At 37.2% G+C, this 23,642-nt stretch overlaps 2 protein-coding genes across 2 annotated transcripts; one reads left to right on the top strand and one right to left on the bottom strand.

Annotated features, from left to right (window-relative positions):
• Positions 1–1,984: 1,984 nt before the first annotated feature.
• On the top strand, positions 1,985–11,196 carry phf13 (PHD finger protein 13). Its single transcript, XM_082155962.1, has 5 exons — positions 1,985–2,145; positions 2,916–2,956; positions 4,575–4,676; positions 7,955–8,636; positions 8,954–11,196. The coding sequence occupies exons 2-5, from the start codon at positions 2,918–2,920 to the stop codon at positions 9,178–9,180; spliced, it is 1,050 nt and encodes a 349-aa protein (XP_082012088.1). The 5' UTR covers positions 1,985–2,145; positions 2,916–2,917; the 3' UTR covers positions 9,181–11,196.
• Positions 10,303–23,105, bottom strand: dnajc11b (DnaJ (Hsp40) homolog, subfamily C, member 11b). The gene is made up of 16 exons (XM_082155862.1): positions 22,978–23,105; positions 21,945–22,074; positions 20,089–20,162; positions 19,872–19,973; positions 18,965–19,093; positions 18,770–18,892; positions 18,621–18,694; positions 18,350–18,539; positions 18,160–18,245; positions 16,545–16,661; positions 16,276–16,431; positions 16,093–16,162; positions 15,919–15,976; positions 15,071–15,213; positions 14,857–14,986; positions 10,303–14,766 (listed from the first exon to the last, which is right to left on the bottom strand). The coding sequence occupies exons 1-16, from the start codon at positions 23,050–23,052 to the stop codon at positions 14,741–14,743; spliced, it is 1,683 nt and encodes a 560-aa protein (XP_082011988.1). The 5' UTR covers positions 23,053–23,105; the 3' UTR covers positions 10,303–14,740.
• Positions 23,106–23,642: the final 537 nt, after the last annotated feature.

The following is a 23,642-nucleotide window of genomic DNA, read 5'->3' as shown; positions in this document are numbered from 1 at the left end:
GGTCCAGGGTCACATTTTAACATTGATAAGTGAACATAAATTGTATCTCAACCTAACCTGCTTTACATGCGAGAACAAACCTCATTGGTTTTCGAACGTCAAGCAAACACACTTGAGCTTCTGTTTACCACAGCTGATGTGTGAGTTGATGAATGTTTAAATGTGAATAAAAGCCTAAATTCAATCTGTTCACCATATGCAGTGATCATGTCTCTTCAGAAAATTTGGACAAAACCGGTCCATTCATATGGATGAGTTTTATGATCTCTTTATGAGCTTTTTGAAGCGTCAAAGTGGTAGTTGCGTAGCTGTCAATGGAGGGACAGAAAGCTCTCAGATTTCATCAAAAAGTTCTTCATTTGTGTTCTGAAGATGAACGAAAGTCTTACGGGTTTGAAACGACATGAGGGTGAGTAAGTGATGACAGAATTTTCATTTTTGGGTGAACTATCCCTTTAAAGCTGGTTAGTTGTTATGATTGGCTAACGTCATTTCATAGACGCTATTAAAATAAACCATCCACTTTTTTTTCCTGAAGCTGAGATACTTCTGAAGTCTGTACAAAGAGCCAAACGAGCTGTTTAAACTGGAAACATCAAAGCGAATGATGTACTCTGTCTTGTATTCTTGTACTCTTTCATTTGTCCTGTTGTTGACAGACTCAAGTGTGTGAAGTACGTCAGAAACTGAATGTGCCTCTGTATACAGGCATTGCCTGTATAGGCAAATGCATCCAGTGTAGACAGCCTAAGTGATTATAATAGGTTCTATTGACTCATGACCCGATGCGACGCTCACATCCAGTGTAGGCAAATGTTAGCAATTAAAAAAAAATTCAATCAATAAAACTATTCATTGATATCTTGCTCTGGAGGCAGTCATATGCAAATATATTTGTCCATGTGACGTCACAGACCCCGCAATATCCAAACGAGCCATTTTTGAAGCTTGATTAAATAAATGCTTTGTTTATAATGAGGAGGACGTTTTAAGCTATGACACTTGCAGGATGTTTTAATCGTATAAAGACAAAGTCAAAAGATCAAGGCAAATTTGATTTCTCATGTCATGGTCCCTTTAAATGTTATATTTGCATAAGAGATTAGTTAGCTGAGACAGGTGCACCTGCTTACTTTTTTTTTCATATTTATGATTTACTTTTATAAGAACTATAATTTGGTTTAAATGACCCTGTGTGAAATAATGTAATACAGTAATGCTAATAAAACTTTGGAGATGAACTGAAGTGAATTGGTCAGCTGAAAGAAGGATGTGTGATAAAATAAAAAGTAATTTGAGCTGATCATTCTGCTGTCAAAGGGAAAATTATTGAAAAGTGAGAACCTACATCTTGATTTTGGTTCTATAATAATAATGTATAGATCACAATGTGGCATAAAAAAAGAATAGTCTGAGTCACGTTGTCATTAAGTGGCATGTCATTGGTTTCTAACTCATGGTTCATTAACACTGTCATTTAGGGATTATTCAGATCCAATCTCTTTTACTCAGAGATGCTGTAAATTACTTTTTTTTTGGAATACAAACATATCTGAAACATGACTAATTTAATTTAAGTTTAAATTTGTAGACTGTAATTATGCATAATATGTTTTAGTCTGGAGTATTATGCAAGTAATAAATTATGTGAACTTTTTCTGCTAATATTTATTGCAGTATTTTTCTCTTTAAAAATATCTAAACATAATCTGACAGTTAAAGTATAAAATGTGTTCTGTACGTAAAATTTAGACACTCAAGTCACAGTAACAAACTCATTTTTGTTTTGTTTGAAAAGTGTATTTGTGCTGTATTTCATTAAAAATAAATATCACTTGGTTTGATTTCTTTGTTATCTAATGTCCTTCTAAGTGTATAATATACACATTTTAAGTGAATATTATATTTCTGGCCAGTAAACTGACCTATAGATGGGTGATTCATATGAATCAATTGGGGACTTTTATTTTGGCAGATTAGCAGATCTGTCTGTCTGGGTTTCACCCATCACAGCTTCATCACATTCGGACATATTTCATCACTGTTTCCCATCACTCCTGCCACTGTCATCGCCAGTTTTTCGATCCAGGATAATTATCTGCCTCTTTACCGTCGCGTAGTCCACTATCTGTGTTTCAGCAGCAGGTAAACGTGAATAAAACACCATAAACACACACATCAGTCACAACAATGTTAGCATGACGGCTAGCCAATTAGCAAGTTCCAACAGGGGAAGAAAAAAAGTGGATCAACTTTTGTTTAAAGACATTACAGTTCGAGCTAGTTGAGTATTTAGATGTGCAATATTAGATATTGGTTATAATTGGTGTGTTATGGATGATATGGTGTTATTAAACTTAATAGATCAGGTCTGTAGTGCTAGCAGGTAGGCTAAATGAGCTCGAAGATTGCCAATCAAAAATTTTAAAAAACATATATTTTTTTCAATAAAATAATAACCCATAAACATAACATATCTTTCAGATGAGTCCAATTACAGATGTGAAGATGAATGTATAAAGTAGTCAGATGAGTTAAATGTGTTTTTGCAGTTTATTTAGGTGTGGAGATACGTGACGTGACTCTGTCTGTGCATTGTATAATCTCATAAATTATTTTAAAACTTTTTCATTAGTTTGACAAGATTCATCTATTTAGTGATCGATTAAACTCAACAGCTATTCTAAGGTTTTTAATTAACTGTTTGGTCCAGTCAGATGTTACATTGATATATGAAATGCTACAAATAACTGATAGAATAGCCTATACATTATGCATCATAACAGGAAAGTGTAATTCGATATAATTGCATTTAATGTGTTGTTATGACGATATATGTGTCATGATGTGAGTCGCATGTTGTTGAAAATGTGATCATAAACTAAAACAGCTGCTTCTTTTTTTTTACACTATAGAAATGGATAACAGCTCGTCGACTTGTCCATTTGACACACAGGTAAAACATATTTCGATTTTCAAATTTTATATCCATATATGAGGTTTTTATTTAATATTATTTTACATGATTTTGTATGAGTACATTTCGTTGTCATCTCAGTATTTCCGCATGAATATGCTTCATTAAGGAATCCTCTTTGGATGTGCAAGTTAGCTTAAAATAGGCTTTCCTCGTTTAAAACTGTTCGCAATGTATGATCATCATCACATCGAAAATATGTACATATCTTATTTCAGTGCTTTTACTTATTTATTTACCAATTTGATCTCTGGTAATAACTAAAGTCATGAAAGGAAGTGTCATTGTTTTTAAGGCTATCTCAGTAGCAATGGCTAACTCATTAGATTCTGTTTAAGTTGATTAAATTAAAGTTTTTGTTCTGCTTTTCTTCATCGTTTTCACAGCCTTAATAAGAAATGTATTTTGTTACACTCGTTTTCGTTCTCTTTTTGCCTGTGCATGGAGTTGCTAACAAGCCTTTTAGCCTTCGGTCACATTAATAAATAAGATTTTACATCAAAGTTTTTGTTTTGTTGTTTTCAATTGTTCAAACTGTTCAATTCAAACTGTTGTCGATCGTGTAATTGAATGACGGTGATGATGTGTCATTAGTTATCGAATTTTTGCACAGTTGACAGAGCCAGTGCGCGAAATGGCGAATGCGCATGCGCACACATTGCTTCACTCCCCCAGCTTCTGGTTGGGAAAGTAAAGCACTGTTTTCATTAAGAAATTTTAATGGGAGTGGATGGGCACTAAAAGGTTCTCTTGGCATGATTTGTTTGTTGTAATTATCTGGTGGAGATTTCTTTGGAGAATCATGGGTAAAGTAGTTTTTCACCAGGAATTCTGTTAACATGGTTATTTTAAAAACAAGTTGAAATAATGTTGGCTGATGGCTTCAACAAAAGCAATCACCATCAATTAACAATATCATAGCTCACTGTCAGTCTGTTTTTAAAGGGTTATAAGTTATTGTTAAAAATCAGTTCCCTTTTGGAAAAAATTACTGGGATTTTGAGTTCTGTAACCAGACTGTTGCGCTCTATAAATAGACAAATACAAGTAAACTGTTCTGTGTTGATTCTCCTGAAAAGTGCAAACACTTTGGCTCTCTAATGCATTCAAAACATTGTGTTTGTTTGAACATCACGACCAGCCCGACACAGCAGTGACTCAGCTAATGACCAATGGCCTGTGTTTGGGGTGGGACTACCCATTTGAAAGCAGTCATTAGTTGTTGTTTTTAATCCATTTGGTGGTGATGCAGTGATGCAGAAATTGCACATTTTTAACTAATGTAATCCTGAGTCATTTTGTTTCATGTTTTACTCTTTCAAACTTGGCTTAACATGGTGCACTATTAAACATAGGTTTAATAGTGTTCTGTGATTGTACAAAGTGCATGGATATTTAATTAGGCACGCATTGCTTCGTTTCTGATTGGCTGTCTTTTGCTTAACAGCATTTAGCACTGCAATTTGGGCATAATCTAATGCTGAAAGTGGTGCTAATGCTTTTAAAAAGTGTGAAATTGTGCTCTAAAAGTGGTATTAACTTTGTAAAAAATAAAAAAGTATATGTTGAAATGACTACTTTTCTGTTTTTATTGCAGGGCTACAGTTCAACATTTAAGCGTAAACGAACAGTGGAAGATTTCAACAAGTTCTGCACATTTGTGCTGGCGTATGCTGGTTATATTCCGTATCCACAGGAGGTGAGTATTATCATGTGTTAGTGATGTAACTGGGAGGAGATTGAGGTAAAAATGATACTCATTGTGCTTGTACGTTTGCTAGAAAGTTCTGTCAGTGTTGCAGGGTGAAGCGGCCTTGCATTTCCTCAAGATCGCTCAACGATCTGACACATCCGACCTCCAGAGGTTCCTATCCTTGGCAGTGGTGTGGCACTGGGTGCTTTTTTTTTTTTTTTTTTTTTGGTGGCACAACCCCTTATGAGCTGCTTTGCTGTTGACGCTCTTGTTTGATCCACAGAAATGGTGGTGGCTCTTATGTCACGGCCGCTGAGAGACATCTCCCTCCAAAAAAACCTCAGCCCTCCCTCCCAGGGTAAGAGGGCCACTCAAGTCTCCTCATTCTCATCTCAGACCCTGTCTCTAAGTGCCATTCTTCACAACAGCAGTGTGTGTGCATCCACAAACACTTCGGTTTCAGGACTTTCCTTTAATGGATCCTTCAATGGATGGAGGCTAAATCGCGGAAACTGCAGGGAAATGCATGAGGGCCGATAATAGCTCCAAGTGTTCCAAAACCTAGTGAGCTGCCTGCTCTCTACATAGGCTGCTGCCTTCTAAGGAAGCATCCTAACTGCTAAAATAAAGTGCACGGGACACTTAACTCTCAATTGACACTTGCATGTTGTTTAAAATGAAATTATGTAACAAATATTGGGTAAAGTAGTCACTTTTGGGTGCCAATTAGTCATTGAGGAAGGACGAATGACGTCACACCAACATGGTGGCACACTGGTAGATATACCAAAGACTATAGAATTACACAAGACGCGTCTCTCGTATTGTTTTGAATGGGGGAAAAGTGCAATGCTCAATATGGCGGAATAAGTCCTGCCTTCTAAATAAGAGCTAATCGGAGATTGGGAAAGTCATTGCATTAAAAGCTCCGGAGTCAGTCAGAATCGCGCTTCCACTGCACATTAGCTTGATCCAGCCTGAAAAATTAAATTTTCTGTCATGATTTGAGAGTTTAGAAACAAAATCTATGAGACAGTTGTTGGCAGATTTCATCTGTGATTTTAAATATGAAATTTAATCGTAAGCTTGCTTGGCGAACAGTTTTGGCGTATTTGATGTTCCCCCATTCAAAAAGATAGGAGCAGCATTTGCATGCCTGAGAGGCATTTCAAAGATGGCCGCCGAGAGGAATTACTTGTCTTAAAGGGACTTTGGATATACTCAAAGTGATACATTCACTTTTAAGCAAATAAAAAGCTGCGCAGAGTCAAACTTATTACTTTTAGGATATAAATGTTTATTGAAATAGGTGTGTAAAACCCAGTGAATTATTAGTTTTTTGGTCTTTTTTGTTGAAAGTCAAACACTGACCAAATGGTACAGTTGCTTTTTTGTTTCCAAGTCATCTTCTGAGCATAGGGCATATACTTCCAACTTTATGGTTAGAAATTGCAGATATCTAGTAGAAATACACAGTTCAGTCATGAAACTATAGATGGCGCTAGCTGGTCCTTAATTCAATCTGCTTGCAATCTCATCATTATCTATTGGGCACAGCTGATTGATTCCTGCTGTATCAGTAGCCAATGAGATCACTGCTCAACCTTCAAATAATTGGTCAGCATTTGCTGTAGAAGTTGCAGTGCGCTCCACCTTCCCCAGCTCCACTTGTATAAATCTGCTACGGGTAATTCATGTATGCTATATTCTATAGCAGCAGCATGTCTTACTTCCTCACAGTTGTGTGTCGTGTGTGTATTGGCAGTAGCAAGTCCTGTACTTGCTCTGCAGCACCAACAGTGTAGCAGATCTATTTCGCCAAGACCAAACATATAAATATTGTCATATCCTTTACCATGCCAAACACTAAGAGAGTTGTCATGACAGAAATATCCTACTTTAGGCTTTTGATCTGCCATGTTGATTGAGCTTGTTGCAATGCATTCTGGGTATGCTTTCTTTGTGAATATATCTTTGAAGCTAGCACTTTTTGGAACAGCTTTCATGTCAAAAAAATGTCTGCTGTCTGAAATGATGTCTAGGTAGGCAACTCACTATGTTTTGGAACAGCTAGTGCATTCATAATGTTTTCACATCCTTTCAGCTTATGAAAGTCTGTGTTTTTGGAAAGATAATTTATTCTTTATTTGCTTACTACTTGCTTTGTTTTCGCAGGCTACTCAGCACAAAGGAGACATAGCACTTCATAGCACACAAATAATGATGGCTTTAATAACAAAGAAACAAACAGTAAATGAGGGTATAAACAAAAGTAAGTGTAGACAGAGATGGACCCGTGAGAAATGCTCCAAAATAATCCACCATTGATGTGGGATCCATGTGTTTCTGAGCTCATTAGTCGTGACTAAGAAAGCTGATTAAGGTTTGACAGCAAAATGAGGGGGAGGTTTTAAATTCTCTGAACATACAGTGGAAATTCATAAACCTGCCATTTTTGTGCCTTATTTTTACAGCGAGGAGTCATTCTTGGATTTCATTGTGCAGGCGCTTGCATTTCTGATGACCCGTAATTTATGTTTTTCTTAGGTGGTAGCCATTAACTTTAGGAGTGACTCTACAAAAGCGTTGCTTGGCACTTTGCTTCTCTCACCCTGGTTTGTGATAGGCATTTTTCTTTTTACCAGTTGGTGTCTGTCAGCGTTCATGTAATTTTTCATGTAATTGCCTGGCTTTTAGTGCTAAAACACTAAACGGGTTAATTGATCTAATAAAGAATTGTTGAGATTTTTACTATTACATATTCTTTACATTTTAGCCTTTATCAGACTCTCTCTCTCTCTCTCTCTCTCTCTCAATATATATAGCACTACTCATGGCTACAAAATTTTATTAGCAATGTTTCTTCAGGCTTGAGCAAAACGTTTCTAATAAAATTTCGTAATGATGCAACTGTGAGTAGTGTGCGGGATTTATACATTTTATATTGGACTTTTATCCAATGCACCTACAAATGATTCGGGTGTGTGAGGCACTATATTTTCTATTTAGTCTTTATCAAACTGCAAAATGTGAAATGTTTCATCTTAGAGATCTTGATTTGTAGGCAGTTTCATCCTTGCGCCAGTGTGGTCTGCATTTCTTGTCATTACAAATATTGCTCCATAACCAGCAGGATTTGTGGGTGTGGATGATTTTCACCATAAGTCTATGAAACATGCAGTGAAGTTATTTGGTCACTGTTTGCTCATCTTCAGACCGATGTTTCAGTCCGAGAAATTCAGTGCATTGGTGGTTAAAATAGTGTTTTCTACTGCTGTCCACAGGAGGCACACTTGAGGAACAGCTCTAGTCCTCCTAACAGCACCGGCAGCACTGCAGACAGTGACGGATGGGAGAACCAGAGGCTGGGATGTGACCTCTCGTCCCCGGACGAGCCCCCACCCAAAAACCGCAAGAGCTTCGCTGGATTCAAGAGACCCGCCAGCGAGGATTCAGAGCCCCAGAAACGTCCTAAGTCAGCAGGTCTTCTCCTGGAGGGTCGAACGAAGGCTGATAAGGTGAAGAAGAAGAAGAAGAAGCTGAGGAAGAGTAAGGATGAGGAATTGAGATCTTTCGCTCCATTTACTACTGAAGGTGAGATCGGCAATTTTGGATGTACCATCAAAGAAGAACCAGAAGATTACTTCAGCATCTCTGTACCCACCGCTGGCATGGGTAGCGACCAGCCTACGCACACTGGCACGTGTTCAAAACCTGCCTATAGTTCACCGGGCACCGCAACGTGGAAAGAGGAGCCTGATATTGGCCGTCCATGCTGGGACGGTTTTAAAAGTTCAGGTCCAGAGTCGGAGGATGTCGAGAAACCCTCACAACCTAAAGAAGAGTCCATAGTCTTGAAAGTTGAAGGTTTTCCTGGTAAAAGGACTGTGGTCCGCCAGGGAAAACAGGTGGTGTTTCGAGATGAGGATGGATCAGGAGACGATGAGGACATCATGGTTGATTCAGGTAAGAAGGTGGTTTCCTCTTGTTGTTGTCTAGTTTGGTATTTTTAAAAGTAGAGGGTAATCGTATATATATATCGTATTAAAATTGCAATCCCAATAGTTTCCTCTTGAAGTTTGGCATTGTCAAAATAGTTAGTAATCGTATGTATTGTGATACGATTGTGATCACATTCATCTCCTCTTGGACTTTGGCATTGTCAAAAGTAGATTGCAATCATATTACGGTATATATGCAAGTGCGGTCGCAATCATTTCCTCTTGGAGTTTGGCATTGTTCGCAATCGTATATATTTGAATTTACTGTCTTTCTCTTTGCAGATGATGACTCTTGGGACCTAGTGACATGTTTCTGCATGAAGCCGTTCGCAGGGCGGGCTATGATCGAATGCAACCAGTGCAACACCTGGATCCACCTTTCATGTGCCAAAATCCGCAAGTCCAACGTCCCAGAGACGTACATCTGCCAGAGGTGCAAAGACACAAAGTTTGACATACGCCGCTCCAATCGCTCACGAGTGGGCACTCGAAAACACCTTCTCGACTGATGCCGCTCCTCTCGTTCACAGAAACTCATAAAGTTGTCTTCTTAAAGAGGAGACTCGATGAGTACGGAAGAGGACCTGCGTCACGTTTTTTTCGGTTCCTGTTTTTAATATTTCTCACCTTTCTAAATGTTTGCGTCTGGCAATCAATACTCAGATGATGCATTAATGAGAGCAGATTTCCGCCATACGGACGGCTGGAGTTGTGACGGTACTTGCCTGAAGGTATTACACAATCAGAGTTGTGCTGGAAAGAAAGAATCGGGGTGTCGGATTACAACTTTTTTTTTTAAGAAAAAAGTGGTAGCTAGAGATGCACCTTTGTACCCATAGCTTTCTAAAGTAGGTGTATTTGTTAAAGTATGTATATTCTATGAAATAATCATAAGATATTTGTTTCAAGGTGTTTAGACTCGCCATTTTGTGTGGATCTTTTCTGAGGCCACCAAATGTGTGTGAGGCAAAGAGTTCTGTTTGTTGGATAATGTTGATCGATGTTTTCGTCAACAGTCACTGATTCTTTAGAGTAGTGAAACATCAGAAACGGTTCATGCTACATCGTGGTATTTTTTATAATTTTTTTTTAAAGAACATTGAAACAAACTGGTGATAACAAGAGACTATGTGTTATTTTGATTTATGAAGCCTGATAGTTTCTGCCTTTTTTTTTTTAACAAGAAACTTTTTGTTTGCATGTTGTAATATTTGACTAAACTGGTTATTTTTTCATGTCTTTTTTTCTGCAATTAGATGTAAAATATGTACATTTTTTGATAGTCGTTACAGGTTAGGGAAGGGATATTTTTTACTGGGTGAATCTCAGAATCTTACAAAACACGTTTCACATTTCACCCCATTTGATATATTGGCATAATACTATTTTTAGGAACATAATATTTTTTTTTTACTTCGTGGGTATTTCGCTTTTTTTCTCCATTATTCTCAGTGGTGATTCTATTTATACTGTCGTGACTGTAAGAAAGTAACTTTCTTTATTTCTTTAATTTTGTTTTCATGAAAATAGTCACACAATGCAATTTTTGTGGTGAAATATTACCCTGGCGTGTTCTTGTCAGGTTCTGTGAGTTTTACTTAACTGCCAAAGGGAAGAACTTTTTTTTTAAATTATTTTTTTATTTTTTTACCTGCATATACTGAAATCCTATGGCTTTCTTAGTAGTATTCATATTAACATTCAAAGCAGTGCCGCAGTGTTTGATCTACAACTCTTGGCTCTTCAAAACTCTGGTGGAGCTTGTAATAGAAGGAATCATTCATGAGGGTGTATTTCTCGCTAACCACTGTGACCCGTCTAACCTGGTTATTAATCGATGAGTCTGGTTCATGTTCATAGGCATGCTCAGATAAAAATGTGATTGTGTCCTATTAGCTGTTAAAGTCCCATCAAAAAAGTCATTTCAGAATGTACTGTTCTGATTGATTAGATAAACACTGCAGAGGAGATATATTATTTGGCACTTAAGTATGGATATTTGCAGAACTTTTTGGTATATGTTAATGTAAATTTAGACAAATAACTAGTTCATAGTTGTGAAATTGGCCTCATCTTATTTTCTAACGAGTCAGTAGTTGACTATCCACAGTGATCTTTTTTTTGTGATGCACATTGAAACTGGATATTCTTTAAACCCTTACTTTGGGTACAATTTGTCTTCCCATCTAAGGACATACTGGGAAGGTGTAATTTGCAGGTCTAGATTAAACAAGCTATCTGTTCATTGTTTTGTGGAAAAAAGTGTCACTTGTAAATTGAATTGCTTATGTTGCTGCTTTCTTTTTTTTTAACCATTTAAGGGTTCATGGATGATGGTTCTGTACATTTTGTTATGTAGTATGGTGTTATTTCAGGGCTGTTTGTGCAAGCGAGAAGAACCGCTAAAGTTTGAGCTTGCACTGTTACGCTGAGGGAGATTCTGAGTCCAATGAAAAGAAAGAGAGAGATGTTTCTGTGAAACTTCATGTAAACTTGTAAATAAAGAGATGATGATTTTAATGACATATCATTCTTATGTAGAAGCTGTAATATATATTATACACTCACCTAAAGGATTATTAGGAACACCATACTAATACTGTGTTTGACCCCCTTTCGCCTTCAGAACTGCCTTAATTCTACGTGGCATTGATTCAACAAGGTGCTGAAAGCATTCTTTAGAAATGTTGGCCCATATTGATAGAATAGCATCTTGCAGTTGATGGAGATTTGTGGGATGCACATCCAGGGCACGAAGCTCCCGTTCCACCACATCCCAAAGATGCTCTATTGGGTTGAGATCTGGTGACTGTGGGGGCCATTTTAGTACAGTGAACTCATTGTCATGTTCAAGAAACCAATTTGAAATGATTCAAGCTTTGTGACATGGTGCATTATCCTGCTGGAAGTAGCCATCAGAGGATGGGTACATGGTGGTCATAAAGGGATGGAACAATGCTCAGGTAGGCCGTGGCATTTAAACGATGCCCAATTGGCACTAAGGGGCCTAAAGTGTGCCAAGAAAACATCCCCCACACCATTACACCACCACCACCAGCCTGCACAGTGGTAACAAGGCATGATGGATCCATGTTCTCATTCTGTTTACGCCAAATTCTGACTCTACCATCTGAATGTCTCAACAGAAATCGAGACTCATCAGACCAGGCAACATTTTTCCAGTCTTCAACTGTCCAATTTTGGTGAGCTCGTGCAAATTGTAGCCTCTTTTTCCTATTTGTAGTGGAGATGAGTGGTACCCGGTGGGGTCTTCTGCTGTTGTAGCCCATCCGCCTTCACAAATGCTTTGCTGCATACCTCGGTTGTAACGAGTGGTTATTTCAGTCAAAGTTGCTCTTCTATCAGCTTGAATCAGTCGGCCCATTCTCCTCTGACCTCTAGCATCAACAAGGCATTTTCGCCCACAGGACTGCCGCATACTGGATGTTTTTCCCTTTTCACACCATTCTTTGTAAACCCTAGAAATGGTTGTGTGTGAAAATCCCAGTAACTGAGCAGATAGTGAAATACTCAGACCGGCCCGTCTGGCACCAACAACCATGCCACGCTCAAAATTGCTTAAATCACCTTTATTTCCCATTCTGACATTCAGTTTGGAGTTCAGGAGATTGTCTTGACCAGGACCACACCCCTAAATGCATTGAAGCAACTGCCATGTGATTGGTTGATTAGATAATTGCATTAATGAGAAATTGCATTAATAATCCTTTAGGTGAGTGTATAAAGAAAATAACTGTAGAGTTCAGAGGAAGTGCAGTTTTCATCACTTTTTATTGTTTAAACTACTCTTTAGGTTGACAACATTACATGAATACATGTGTAAGGTTTTGCATCAGATAGGAATGTAACACCGTTTTCTTTCAGAGTTTAAAAATGTGGCTTGAACATGAACATGAGATATGTTAAACATTTCAGGAGACATGCAAGGTATAATGACAGTACTGGATAACAAACCAGAGAACATTAAAAGGCCCATTTTTAAATCGTTCCAAAATCGTAAGACTTTTGTTCATCTTCAGAAAACAAACTCTTTTGATGAAATCTGAGATCTTTCTGTCCCTCCATTGACAGCAACGCAACTACCACTTTGACGATTCAAAAATATCATAAAGAGACCGTAACACGAATTCATATGAATTTTGCGGTTTAGTCCAAATTTTCTGAAGAGACACGATCGCTTAATATGATTTAATTTAAGCTTTTATTGAAGATGAACAAAAGTCTTACGGGTTTGTAATGACATGAGGATGAGGAAATGAGAGAATTTTCATTTTTGGGTGAACTAACCCTTTAACACTGACCCTTAGCCTTATTTTCACTTCTGAATGAGAAGATTATTGTTGCTACTCCAACAATAAAATGCATTGATGTTGAAATTACTTTTTTCCCTTATAGTCCAAGAGACGAAATGTGCAACTGGAAAGACGGTTACAAAATAAACATCTATTACAGACCCAAATTATACAGGCATTGCTCACTCAATTTGCAATTTGCACTAATAACAATGTAAAATTAAGAAAAAAAAAAAAAAGGCATACAGTATTTAATTGAAACAATGAATGAACAAATGGTTTAGTGGATTAGTTGTTCAGATGCATGTTCTGAACATAGTGCTTTCATATTTGTGAACTTGTTTAAAGAAACACTTAAAAATGAAAATTCTGTCATCATTTACTCACCCTTGAGTTGTTTCAAACCTGTATTCATTTCTTCTGCTGAACACAAAAGAAGATATTTAGAAGAATGTCCTACTATGGAAGTCAATGGGGTCCATCATCTGTGTAGTTACCGACATTCTTCAAAATATTTTCTTTTTTGCCCAACAAAAGAAATAAATTCATACAGTTTTGAAACAACTTGAGGGTAAATGATGACAGAATTTTCATTTTTAAGTGAACTATTCCTGTAAATCCCTCATTGAAATCATGATAAATGCCGAATGTAGCACGAAATTATCCAAAAGGCCTTAGTTTTATACTAGTACAATCTAAGCATTTCTAATGCAGCTCAACTTTTGAAAACTGAGAAGGGGGAAAGTTGCTTTCAAGGCAAATGTCCAGATGCAAAGAACCACAAATAAAAACACAGTAACACTGTAAGACTTCATTTAGTATCTTAAATTTGGAGAATATACAGCCTACAACTATCTCTGATATGGAGGAAATGGTGAATCTCACAAAAACAGTCTGGGTCATAATTCACCTATAAAAGTTTGCATAAAGAAAATTCTTTTGAAAGATTTCTTGCATTTATGAGATTTCTTGCAAGTCCATTTAAATCACATCCACTAACCGTCAACATCACACAGTAATATTTATTTAAATATTTATCCCACATCTTTTATTCAAATTTTTTAAATGTTCAGATTACATTATTATTTTTTGCATTTAGAATCTGCCATCCATTTTTTTTAGTGAGATTCACCTGTAAATATAAATATTAATATGATAAGTAATCCAAACAACATTTCTCCCGGAGGAAAATAAAATCTCGATCCTGTGGCAGCTTCTACAGTACTGATTTTGGAGGCAGTGTGAGCCTAAGCTTTCCTTTTTTCATAAGCCCAGTGTACAAACATGCAAAACCGTCTGTCAAAAAACATTTCAATATCAATACCCGTTTTATTAAACCACGGGTTGTACAGCACTTCATTACGATTTGACCCATACAGGAGCTTTTATTGCTGTACTATCCAGTAGCTATCATCAGATAGTGTAGTGTTAACACCAGCTGAGACTGATGGATGGAGTGATAAGGTATTTAACCACTTCCTACCACCTGAAAACAGACAGCTATCAAAGCTGCAGACGGGTTCAGGAGGTTCATCGGAAGTCTCCAGATCTTAAGGAGATGTTGAGATGTGTTCGACCCATTGACGATATATGTAAAGGGATTTGAGATAAACAGACAACACAAAGGTGATACACGGGTGACTACGTGGGATGAAGAGGAGCAGCCCTTCGGATCACTGGATGTCCGACTGTCCCTTTATGTTCCTTTGACGTCCATTGAGTCCATCTGTCCTTTCTTCCAATGTGTGGAAGACTCCTATGTCTCTGAACTGATTCTATGAGCTTGAATGAAAAGAGACTTTCTTTACACCAGCTTTGAATTAACCATCTTTTTGAAAAGCATTCCCAGTTTTTTGTTTCCATAGTACTCACATTGTTTAGGTATCCTAAGAGGCTCTGTGTCTCCGGACAAGACTTGGTGCATTGCACCTCGGAACTGGTACAGCAGCTTTAGGCTCTTTTCCTCTCCGACGCACGGGTCATAAAACCCCGGCAAGCCAGCCTGAGTAACACGAGACAGAACTAATTAATGTGAAGCACCTGGCGAGAGTTTAAGCATCTCATTGATGATGTTTGCGTGTCTAACCTTTGATGCCTCTGTAAGAACGAGTTTAGAGTCTTTCACTAAACACTGGAGAGGGACGGTCACGTCAATGACCTCTGCTCTCTCACGTTTCTGGCTATTGTCCAATACAAATTTGCCGTACCAGGCATTTAGGATGATGAGACCTAGAGTAAAAACATGAATCGCTTCACATAAAACTATTCATTTAACAAGAACGTTTCATGTTCAGTATAAGTTCAACTGTATGGACAACAATGTGTTTCCTCTCATCCCAGAGTATGCAAAACCAAACATAAATTGTTTAAAGTAATGTACTTACAGTAGAAAATGTAAAGCTTTTGGTAATTATGTCAGACAAAAAAATTTTTATACCAAAGAATATAATTTAATAAAAAAATAATAACTTTTGAGAGGATTTTTACTTATTTTCTTTTTTTAAATTAATCTGCTGATTTTGTTGTGATTTTTTTTTTAGAGATGGCACAATTTTATTTTTTTTTCTAGTGAAAGAAATACAGTACTTTAGAAATGAGCATTACTACAAAAATATATATTAATTAAAGAAATTCCCATGACCTTTCTAGAAATTACTTTTGAACTTTATGTACATAAAGGCTTTATGAATTGTTACATCATGTCCCCTGGTATCTTTAGACATACTGTATATTTCCTGGGTTTATCAGCTATATGCTGTCATTACACGAGTATAAATATCGTATATAACACATTAGTGTTAGTTTTGCTTGTTTTTAAAATGAATGGACGTTATTTTCTGTGGTTATTGCCAGTATATCACAGATGTTGTCCATAGAGCTTAACTTGTATCTATCTGAATGTATAAAAAAAAAAATTTATGTGCTTTCACAAACCCATTTTAGATTCCTCAGCGTCAATAATTCTCTTCACTGACTCTTGCATCAGCAAAACCTGAAAACCAAAGACACAATAACACAATAACACGACATATCTGCCCTGATAAATGTTTTTTTTTGTGTTGGCATAATGGAAATAGTCATTGTTGTGTATGTATTTATTAGACTCACAGCAGCTTCAGCCTCTTGCTTCCTGCGAGCAATTTCTGAAGCAGAATCCTCCTTCTGTTTCTCCAAATCCCTGTAAACAACCAAAGAGTCAAGGCCTTTCATCAGAGAAACTGAGGTAATGTAAAGACAGGGGTTTCGGGAAAATGGGCGGTTTCAGAGCAGTAATTATGGATAATAACTCACTGTTCCTTCTGGGCTTGTACATAAGGCATAATAATAAGCTTCTGGACAGCTAAGTAGATGGCCAGCGGCCCCACAGTGGCATAAAACACAGCGCTGGGTAAAATCTGGTCGGTCAGGTGAATCGGGAAGAGGTAGGTTTGACTGGCTCTGTTCAACCTGTAGACAGTTGAAAATGACCAGCATAAATAGACCACCCACGAGCAGCTCGAGCTTAGCTTGCTGTTCTACTGAGCTGTGCTTATTGCGGATAAGCTCAAGTCAGTGCTAACCTGATTTTGAGGGAGACGCCTTGGGGTACACCAATGCTGACGGTAGCAGCCAAAACACTGTGGCGACTGATCTTACGCTCTGCACCATATTCAACCACGGTGCCAAAGAAGCCAGTCCTGTGGATAAAAGTCATGAGCTATTGGGGTAGACATAGGAACTTTTTGCCTCTATAAAGCTAGGGCTGGGCAATACATTGAATATTTATATTAAATTCAATTAAAAAATATATATATTTAAAAATGAAACAAAATGTGCTTTACCATTAAGTTTCCTAAAGGTCAGAGACTAGTTACATGAAAGCCCTTAAAGATGAACTGAACTGGAATTTTGAGTAAAGGTTATATAACAGATGTATTTAAAAAAAATGTTTAGTGTAGTTTACTTTTAATTGTCATAAACAACACGTTATCAATGTTTTTTTTTTTTCAGTTCAGTTCATCTTTAAGTTAAAGGGATAGTTCACCCAAAAATGTCATCACTCACTAATTACTCACTCTCATGTCGTTGACTTTTGTTCATCTTCATCAACATAAATGAAGATCTTTTTGATTAAATCTGAGAGCTTTCTGTCCCTCCATTGACATCAACGCAAATACAAATTTCACGTTTCAAAAAGTTCATAAAGAGATCGTAAAGCTAATCCATATGAATTGAGCTGTTCATTTTCTGAAGAGACACGATCGCTTTATATGATGGAAAGATTTAATTTAGGCTTTTGTTCACATATAAACATTCAACAACCACTACACAAACCACTTAAGAGGTTTCATGCAACCAGGCCCAGTTTCATGCCCACTTCTTGTGTCACACTTGTGAGCATAATACTGTCAAGACAGAAATAATAGCATTTTTGATTAGCTTTTTGAAGTTCTTCCACCACTTATTCAACAATTTGTATTTTTTATGCTTCAAAATGTATTACTTTTGTTTATTACATTGTATTGGTGCATAAAAAATTTAATATTGTTGCTTATAATATAATTTAGTGAAAAATGGTGTCTAGATGTTTACTAATTTTCCTTTATCGAACTGGCTAAAATGATGGTGCTCTCATTAGAAACATATATTTATAATCTCTGCTCATGAGATCTATTTTTATATATAAATGACATTATATATATATATATATATATATATATATATATATATATATATACACACACACATTAAGTTCTTTCAACAACAAAAAACTACCTTGAATACTTATATTTAATTTTATGCAAGGATGCATTAAATTAACTAAGTGACAGTGCTAAGCAGCTCAACTGTTTTAAACACTGATAGCTATCAAAAATGTTTCTTGAGCAGTAAATCAGCATATTAGAATGATTTCTGAAGGATCATGTGACACTGAAGACTGGAGTAACGATGCTGAAAATTCAGCTTTGCATCACAGGAATTAATTACATTTGAATATATTTTTAAACAGTACAGCTATTTGGAATTGTTATAATATTCCACAATATTACTGTTTTCACTGCACCTTAGATCAAATAAATGCAGCCTTGGGGAGCAGATGAGACTTATTACAAATATAATAAAAAATCTTACAGACAGCAAAATGATGAATGGAATTTAGAAATCTCAATTGAAAGCCATAGGTAAAACACATACTTGATGGAACCTTTGACCTTGGTCTGGTCTTCATCCTGGAATTTGTACTGATAACTCATCATCAGGTAGGAATGAGGAACGCCCAGCTGAGGAACAGGAATAAGAACAGATGAATTGCATTCTTAATGCACTGGCTTTGTTTTGAATGGAACAAATTGCCATCGTCAATGTACCCCTGTGAGGGCTTCACCTGCAGGGCCAGGGTGAAGTGGCTTGTTTTAGTGTCCCTGACGATGCTGGTGGTCATGGCAGACTGGCTTCCCCAGCGCCACTGCAGGTATCCCATAGTGTTCTGGTCTAGGTGGCGAGCCATCATTGTAGAGGCACTGGGCCGTACGCCACGTGAGGAGAACTGCAATCCCCATTGTGCAGTCACAAAGCTAAGCGACACAAAATTCATGAGATTCACAGAAATTACAAACAAATCAGACTTGACTCATCATACACAGATGGACACCTACCATCGTGCAGTTACGTTACGGAATACTTTCATCCCAAATAAAGGTCCTCTAATGTCCCCTGCACCAAACTCCAGCTTAAGACACACACAAACAAGAACATCAGAACCAGACCAGCACAAAACCTGGAGGTGTGTTAGTGTGAGTTTTACCTCTCCCCAGCCTCTTGCTGAGGTCACACGCCGCACACAAAGGTTTATATTTCCTCCCCCATTGCCATTGTGCGTAGACAGAGATCCAGAGAGGACAGCGGTATCTGAAGTGGTTAGGGGCGCCTGCCAAACATAATCCTGAATGACTATAGAGCACAAGGGAGATGGGGACATCACGAAATGCTCAATACTGACCTCAATGGATTGGGATATGTGCATCCTGTTGATCTCAATATGGGGAAAACCTCCTCCTGGTACCTCCTCAAAGTCCTCCTCATATCGGTCGAAGAGGTCTGTTGCATCTATGCCAACACTTATTGTCCCCTGAATGAAAACAGACAAATGATGAGTCAAACCCCTTTTAGATCAATTCTGCAGAGTTTTTAAATCAAATTTAGGACCTGCACAAATAAAATGAGTACCGGTCATCCATATAGAAAAAAAACCCAATAGTGATGATGTAAGTTTGCATCACCCTGGTTCTCTCTACAAAAAAAAATAATAACATATAACATTTTTCCATTGGCTTTTAAGTTATTGCAGAAAAAAAACTCTGTGCCCAACAACAGTTTATGATTCTTTCATGCTTTGTTCATCATGATAATCTTCACAAGTGAACACAACTTTTATGATTTTGAAGCCTAAATGCAATCTGCAGAAGTAAAAAGCTAAATGTAGGCTACAATCGAACAATTATCGTCATTATTAAAAAATATATTTTCCTTGAAAGTTTGAGTCAGAATAGTTTGCATAGTGTGATTATAAACACAATGAGGCTGTGAAAGTGGACTAGTGAGTAGATGAGTTTACTGTTCTTTTTAAAGACCTCTGGGTGCCCTGAGTTTAAGAAATTACAAAGCAGGAAAAATATCAAGCAGGAATGCCGTCCTCAAATATCTGTTCCTCAACAATCAAGCAAATATTTGACTGATATTATCTGGCTTCAAATTTTAGAAGAAACAAACAAACTTGCATATTGAATCTTTTAGATTACATCAGTTGGAGCACAACAGAACTGCAAGGTTCGGTGAAATAAAACTGCATTTTTGGAAATAAAAAACCATCATTATCTCCCCCTGTCACTCTGGTCTGGAATGTCCACCTTAGGGTTTGTTCTCTGCTGAAGTCTCCTCTCATCTCTCTCCTTCTGCAAACGTTCATATTCCTCCTTGATCTCTGCAGGGGTTCTCTTCCTCTCCACCACCTAAAGACATCGGGGATCAAGCAAGCAGATGTGTCATTAGTATCACATGCGTCACAGTAACACACATTAATACAAATATTTGTAATTAAAATTCAATTTGGAAAACAAAACTAACCTCCCAACCTTCCACCTCCAGGCCTTTCTTCCCAAATATGTCATATATGGCTCGAGATTGTGGGTCACTGAGAACTAAGCAGAGGTCAATTAATGAAAGTCAAATAAAAACGTCAATTAATTATTTAATTATTTTGACTACACTTGTAGTTTTATAAGTTTTACAAATATGACTCTATCTATTCAGTGGCTTTATTATTTGTCATAACCATTTTATTTGAAGATTAAAAATAATAACCCTCATGTTATGCTAAATATGGATGGCTTTGTGGTCACAATGAACTTTCATTGTATGTCAATATTTTTAACCCTGACCCTGACAAATAAAAAAAATAAAAAAATGTGATTGGAAAAATGGAACAAATGCTTAGTTTTATTATCAAAAATCTCTGTAGTTTTAATTGCGAGGGCAAAACATATAATGCAATGCATTACAAGGATGATTGAGACAAATACATGTTCATCAAAAGCCTGATGTATAACATTTCATACTTGCATTTTAGCATGATTTTTCTATACAATTATGTATAGATAATGAAGTAAACATAAGTTGCTTCAGCCCAGGTAATGTTCATCTTGAATAAAAGTTATTCTTACATTTACTTTTTCAAATATTTCACAGCAATTGGACATGAACCAAAACCTGAAGGGGGACATTTTTACAATTATACTAAAAGTCATTTAAAGCTACAGTACATCGTTTTTCCTCTTTGTCGCCATCTCTGTTCGAAATCTGCAATTGCAGTTATTCGTGGAATTATCAATTTTACGTGGGTTGTGCCTCGGCACGGCACAGCGAGGATGAATCCAATGTTTTGAGGGGAATGTGCGGCTGTCAGTCGCCGCCGGTGTGGATACTGGCATTCGCAATCACAGATTCTACTTTTTGGAAGTATGACCAACATAAGAATTTTCACCGGAAAATGTCGTCTGAACAAGTAACATCCACTTTTGTTCTGACCAACTAAGGAAAAAAAAGCATTGCAGTAAATCACGCTGATCAAATCTAACGATCGCTTATCATATCACGTCAAACCGTGCAAATTATACTTTGTTCTCAAATTGTTAATGTTAACAACATCAGCATTGCGTGACTACATTTAATGCCCTTCCGATATTATCCTTGTTTTCGCATGGGCCGGTTGCAGTCCGAAGTCTTTTGCATTTTACAACGGGTGAATCTCCAGTTGTCACTGGTGATTGTCGTTTGAACCTTTCTGGATCCGCCATCAAATTGATAAGTTTAATTAGATCAAGTGCTGTGAGAAAAGGCTATAAATCTCCACCTCCAACATCCTCACACTCATAGCCTACTAGCCGAGACTCCTTCTTTATGTGTACAGACGTCTTGACGTAATAACGCAAAGACATTACCAGTACCACTGGAATTAAAAACTTTTTTTTTTTTTTTACAAGATTACCGTTTTGAATCGAGCTAAGGCAAGCAGATTGTTTTGAACACTGGCTGGTTATGTACTTGTTCAAAAAATTATTTTGGATAATTTGTAACCCAAAAAAGTTACGGACTGCAGCTTTAAGTAAAAAGTATGAACTATTAATCAGATGGAAGAAGGCATGCAGTAAATTGTGTACAACCGGTTTTTCAGCAAAGTTTTGAACATGTTGATCATAATTTAGAGGCCTTAAATATTAATTTATCAAATATGATACAATAGGCTTTAGTTTATAGGGTTAATCTGTCCCCTTTCGTGTTTCAAAAAAGCAAAACAAAACCTAGCAGCAAACACTAAAATTACATGTGAGTGTGGAAAATAATGACAGAACTTTCATGTTTGGATGAATTATTCCTCAAACCTGTGAACTAAAAACTGTCAAAATAGTCCTTATAATAATTACCCTCATATGCCTGGTGTACATCTGTGAATAGTTGTTCTGCCTGCCTCTTTAGCTCAGGGTCTCTGTGCTTGTCAGGGTGGTAGAGCATACACATTCGCCTGTACGACGCCTTCAACTCTTCTTGAGTAGCCTGTGGGACGTAAGATAGACAAATAGTAGATGAAAGACAGACAGATCGAAGGATGGGATATTATTAAGCAGCGTCAACATAAATTTTTAATATTGGGATGCTTATATTCAATGTTGATAGGCCTCGGACAGTTGATGCGTCCCATTAACTTTCATAGAAAAAATACAATGAAATTCAGCAGTAAAAATAATAATACAGGTTTGGAAAAACTTGAGGATGAGGAAATTATAACAGAATTTTCTTTTTTTTGGGGGGGGTGAACTATCCCTTTAAATTCATTGGTTTGGCCACACCCAGAGCCACACCTTGATAATAGTCTTTTGATTGGTTATGCTGCCCAGGTAATACTTGCGTGTTGACGCGCTTTTGCATTCAAACTCAAACGCGAACACTTCCGTTACATCCTCAGAGTTTGAGCTCCCTGGGAAATAGCAGTCAAGCACAAGAGCGAGCAGAAGTTATTATTATAATTATGGTAGGTATAATAAGTAATTATACATTACAAGGTTTGATTGAGCCCATTTAATTGGGTTATTTGTGAAGTGTAATGTTTTTTAAGCGTTATAAGTAAGTGAATGGGCTGTTCTGAGATAAGCTCTAGTCATGCGCCAAGCGCCATTTACATAAGTAGCACGTACAGTACATGCGAAATATTAATAAACATCACCCTAATGGCTGACATAGCAATCTGACAGCTGACAGATACTGCTAGAAAGGTGTCCAAGCATGAAACGTCAGATCAATGAGTACAAGCCCTATGCAACCGCCATATTATAGTATGACAGCTGTATGAATATCTCTTATAGTGTAAGTTAACCTAATAAGAGAATAAGAGTCACTCCCCTTGTCATTCTGTGCAGAGCTTAACCACGGAGATGACTCTTAAAAAATCCTCTTCCTTACCTCTCTCCTGACATTGAGCAGAGAATAATAATCTTCGTTATCTATTTCCAATTCTATTTCCAAGGCAGCCGCCATGATGTTCCCAGTGTCCCAAACCCTCCCCTCCACCAATCCCTACTACGGTGAAGGCTTTTCTCATGAATATTAATTACGCAATGTGACGTTCGGCCTGTAGGTCGTTCTGATTCGTTGAGAGACAGACGTTGGAAGGTAGGGGGGTGTGAGCTGGCGAATACTGCTTTAGCGAAGGCTTGACTCCTGAATACTAATTATGTTGTGTGTATTGACGCTTTAGGGGCTCGGCCAGAGCCGTTGAAGGGCTCTGGGCTCGGCGAGGTGACGTCAGTACTACGAAATGAATATTAATGAGCTAAGCCTTTGCCATAGTAAATCTGCCAATTCGCCTACGGCTGAAGCTCAGGGTTCAGTTGTTCTTCTGCCACCATGTGTTCTGGAGGAGAGTCCTTTAAAATTTAAATCCGCTATTAGACAGATTTCAGGGTGAAAATTTCCAAAAATTGTATTTAGCTAACTAAGTTAAAATAGTTGGATTAATGATATGGATACATCTTATTATTAGTATAATTAATAAATAAACATTTTATTATTTGTATTATTAATAAAACATTTATTATTATTAATAATAACGAATATGTTGTTAGTTA

This window comes from Leuciscus leuciscus (assembly GCF_965113295.1).
Source record: "Leuciscus leuciscus genome assembly, chromosome: 23".
NCBI classification, from domain to species: Eukaryota; Metazoa; Chordata; class Actinopteri; order Cypriniformes; family Leuciscidae; genus Leuciscus; species Leuciscus leuciscus.
The sequence above is the reverse complement of the archived record's forward strand: the minus strand, read 5'-3'. Positions and strand labels throughout refer to the sequence as shown.